Source organism: Myotis davidii, unplaced genomic scaffold, assembly GCF_000327345.1.
Source record: "Myotis davidii unplaced genomic scaffold, ASM32734v1 scaffold546, whole genome shotgun sequence".
Classification (NCBI taxonomy): Eukaryota; Metazoa; Chordata; class Mammalia; order Chiroptera; family Vespertilionidae; genus Myotis; species Myotis davidii.
The window spans coordinates 826,800-830,300 of NW_006297836.1; the positions used below are offsets into that span (position 1 = coordinate 826,800).

At 39.6% G+C, this 3,501-nt stretch overlaps 1 protein-coding gene across 2 annotated transcripts in view; it reads left to right on the forward strand.

Moving 5' to 3' along the window:
- VAMP7 (vesicle associated membrane protein 7) overlaps positions 1 to 3,194 on the forward strand; it is a 38,223-nt gene extending 35,029 nt beyond the window's left edge. For both annotated transcript variants that reach the window (XM_015570460.1, XM_006773704.2), the window contains one exon: positions 1,967 to 3,194. In XM_015570460.1, the coding sequence (XP_015425946.1) occupies positions 1,967 to 2,046 (80 nt within the window). In that variant the 3' untranslated portion in view covers positions 2,047 to 3,194. The remainder of the gene's footprint in view (positions 1 to 1,966) is intronic.
- The last annotated feature ends 307 nt before the right edge of the window (positions 3,195 to 3,501 follow it).

The following is a 3,501-nucleotide window of genomic DNA, read 5'->3' on the forward strand; positions in this document are numbered from 1 at the left end:
TCAAGGAAACCTCAGCTTTGCTCGGAAGGCCCTTTCCCTGATTGAGTCAGGCTCGTTCAGATTATGTAGGATAACCAGCCTGAAAGTCAACTGATTATGAGTTTTAATCACATGTGCAGAAGAAAGCAACGCACTGTACCCTACCTAAGTTGACACATAAAACTGACCTCTCAGAGATACAGTTGTTTATATGTAATGCGTTTTTTATTTTTATAGGAATTATATAGCTATTTTTTATTTCATTTCTTCTTTAAAATATATTTTGATTGATTTCAGAGAGGAAGGGAGAGGGAGAGAGAGAGAAGCATCAGTGATGAGAGAGAATCTTTGTTTGGCTGCCTCCTGCACACCCCACACTGGGGATCGAGCCGCAACCCGGGCGTGTGCCCTGACCGGGAATCAAACCATGACCTCCTGGTTCATAGCTCAACACTCAACCACTGAGCCACCCCGGCCAGGTATGTCATGGCCTTAAATGTCTTCTTGCTCAGGATCCTCAGGTGGCACATTCTAGGCTCCTCGGCTTTTTTTTCCCTTCCTTCTTCTTGGCTCTGGGAATTTAGATGAATTTATGAAGCTGGTTTGTTGTTCAATTCACATTGTATTTATTGATTACTTATTACATGCAGAACAGTACTGTACATGTAATACCAATCCTTGCCAAAAGGTGTTTTCACCTAACATATTGTACTTCAGCTTTAAAAGTCCTTATGTTTCACCTGGCAAGCAACTTTATATCAAATTGGAACATGTGTGTGTGTGTCTGTGTGTGTGTGTGTGTGTGTGTGTGTGTGTGTGTGTGTGTGAATGAACATGATATGAGGGGTTTACTCTATTCATTAATAACCAGAATTTTCTGTAAACCACCCCCCAACATTGGTAGAGAAGTAAGGCAAAACACTTTGATGACTTTTGGGAGGGGGAATTTATCAACTTTTTCCCCAAGCATGTAAATAATTAAATCAGTCACTTCAAGGTCTCAAAATGTAATTTAAAGCCAAACAAAATGACTAATTTAATACAGTGGACCTAATGTCTAAAATAAATCTATTTTTTGGAATGTAGTAGCATGAGCAAGCATGTACACTTAAAACCTGTATGATTTTGGGAACCAGTGTCACCCCAATTAGATAAAAATATATATATCATGATTTCAAATTACAATATTCTAAAGAGCAAACACATCTATAAGAGGGCTAGTGTTTTTGCTTTCTTTTATCATCAGCTTGCCTTTGATTTGGTAATTGTGATTATTGTGTCATTATCCACTGAAAAGTTAGTAACAACATTCTTGCTCATAGGTAATATAAATGTATTGCTCATGCTTTTTCGTTTTTATCCTAATAATGAAAAACTGATCTGTGTGTAAGACTAAGGATGTACTTAATAGTAAAATCATACTTAGAGGGAATTATTATTTGTGATCTTTATGACTATTAATGATGTATCAGTAAGAGTTGGTTATATAAATGGATTCTTTCTAGTTTCTGGTAAAGAGAAACAATCCCATTGCTTTGTCTCCCACTGAAGAAAGCATAGTGGAATTCAAATCAGTGAGAATTGCCCAGCTGGTGTCGCTCAGTGGTTGAGTGTTGACCTATGAACCCCTTTGATTCCTGGTCAGGGCACCCATCCGGGTTGTAAGCTTGATCCCCAGTATGGGGCGTGTAGGAAGCAGCTGATCAATGTTGCTCTATTGTTGATGTTTCTGTCTCTCTCTCCCTCTCCCTTTCTCTCTCTCTAAAAATCAATGAAAACAGTTTTCAAAAATTCGGTGAGAATTATATCAGAACGGATTGTTTTAATTCAACATCTAGCTTTGAAAATACTAGATTAGTGCATTGTATTATTACATAACCACTACTCTGATAGGACCAGTATTTGTTAGTCTTTACAGTGTTTTAGATATTATTTAGGAGCCTATGATAGATTCAAGAAAATAAAATTGCCTCCTTCCTCCCTCCAGGTGTTCATCTATATCATCGTGTCACCTTTCTGTGGTGGGTTTACATGGCCAAACTGTGGGAAGAAATAAAGACAAGTTAACCAAGGACATGCAAGAACAAGAAGTTAAAAGTTCCACGCGTCTTAAGCCTTTTCACACTGACAGATGGTGTCTGCCAGTCTCTTGAACCCTCCTCTTTCTTTTTCTGTTTATAATCTTGTTCTATGCATCCAGATTGATCTCTGTCCTGTCAACCAATTTATTCCAATACTCTTCACATTGAGCCATTCATTGCAGCAGTAGCCTTAATGGGCTTTTTGTTCGTTTCTTTGGTTAACTACTGTCATCTCCTTAGAGAAATATTTTTGTTTGTAATTGCACAGAGCTGTCACCAAGGCAGAAAGCACCAGTCCTGGGAGCTATCTCCTGTAACTATAGGCGCGTTTCGTGCCCGCACGCAGAAGTGTGCGAGACACAGATAGTGTTGCTAACATCTCATCTTTGTTTTGTTTTGTTCTTGAAGGGTTTTAGGTGCTCCAAAATGATATACATGGAGACCCATTGTTATTTGGGGAAGTGTAATGACACTGCTGGTGCTGCTTGCTTCTAGGAGCCCGGGCAGGTGAAGTATTAGACACTTTATCTCATCAGATGGGGAACCTTTTGCTAGCCCATTGGAAGCACAGGGAATCATCTTTGACCTCCTAGTATTCACTTTCCAGAAGAAAGCTCTGACCATTAACAAACCTCGCAGAGCCTGATACTCTCTGTTTCCCCATCACAGTTGAGTTGAGAAGAGGCTAGTGTCAATGTTATTGAAGGATATGTTGTTTGTATTTTGTTCTTCAATTGCTATTTAGAGCACCTGTATCATTAATGGGATACGTCATGGAGGGACGCCAAAGGAGGAGAGAATCACGGCGAATATGTTGGCACGTTTGCTGGACAAAGGGAGGTAGCGTGGGGACTGTTTGCCAGTCTGGGAAAATCCCAAGCAGAACATAGTCAATGGTCAACTGCAGGGTTTGCTGTTGAAAAACAGTCTGGGCATTCTTTGTGGTTTCGTCAGTTCCTCAGCTACCTCGTTTTGAATAATCCTTTTGTGAAGTGAGAGTAGGCAAGATGAGGTCTAGAAACAATACAAGACAGCTTGGCGTTCATTGAAATGCACTGTAAGAAAACGAGTCCTACTGTTTTGGCTACTCTGACATCTGTTAGCTGGTCTGCACCTTGAATGTGTATCTGAAAGGACATTTGCTGCCCAAGATCTAATTGCATTTATCATAAAGTGCCAGGAAACGGAAATTAAATTACATTTGATTATTTTCCCAACAAAAGAACAAATTTGGTCAATAAACCCCAGCCACCTGTTTAGCCTCGTCATGTGCCTTGAAAATATATATATATATATATATACCCGGATTCATTTCTTTGACATGTACGTTAGGGCCCCTGGAAGTCTTCCTGGTGATCAGACAAAGCACGAATGTTTTTCCAGTCCTGTTTATCAACACTAAGGCCTTTTAATTACATCAGCATTTCCTATTGGGAAACAC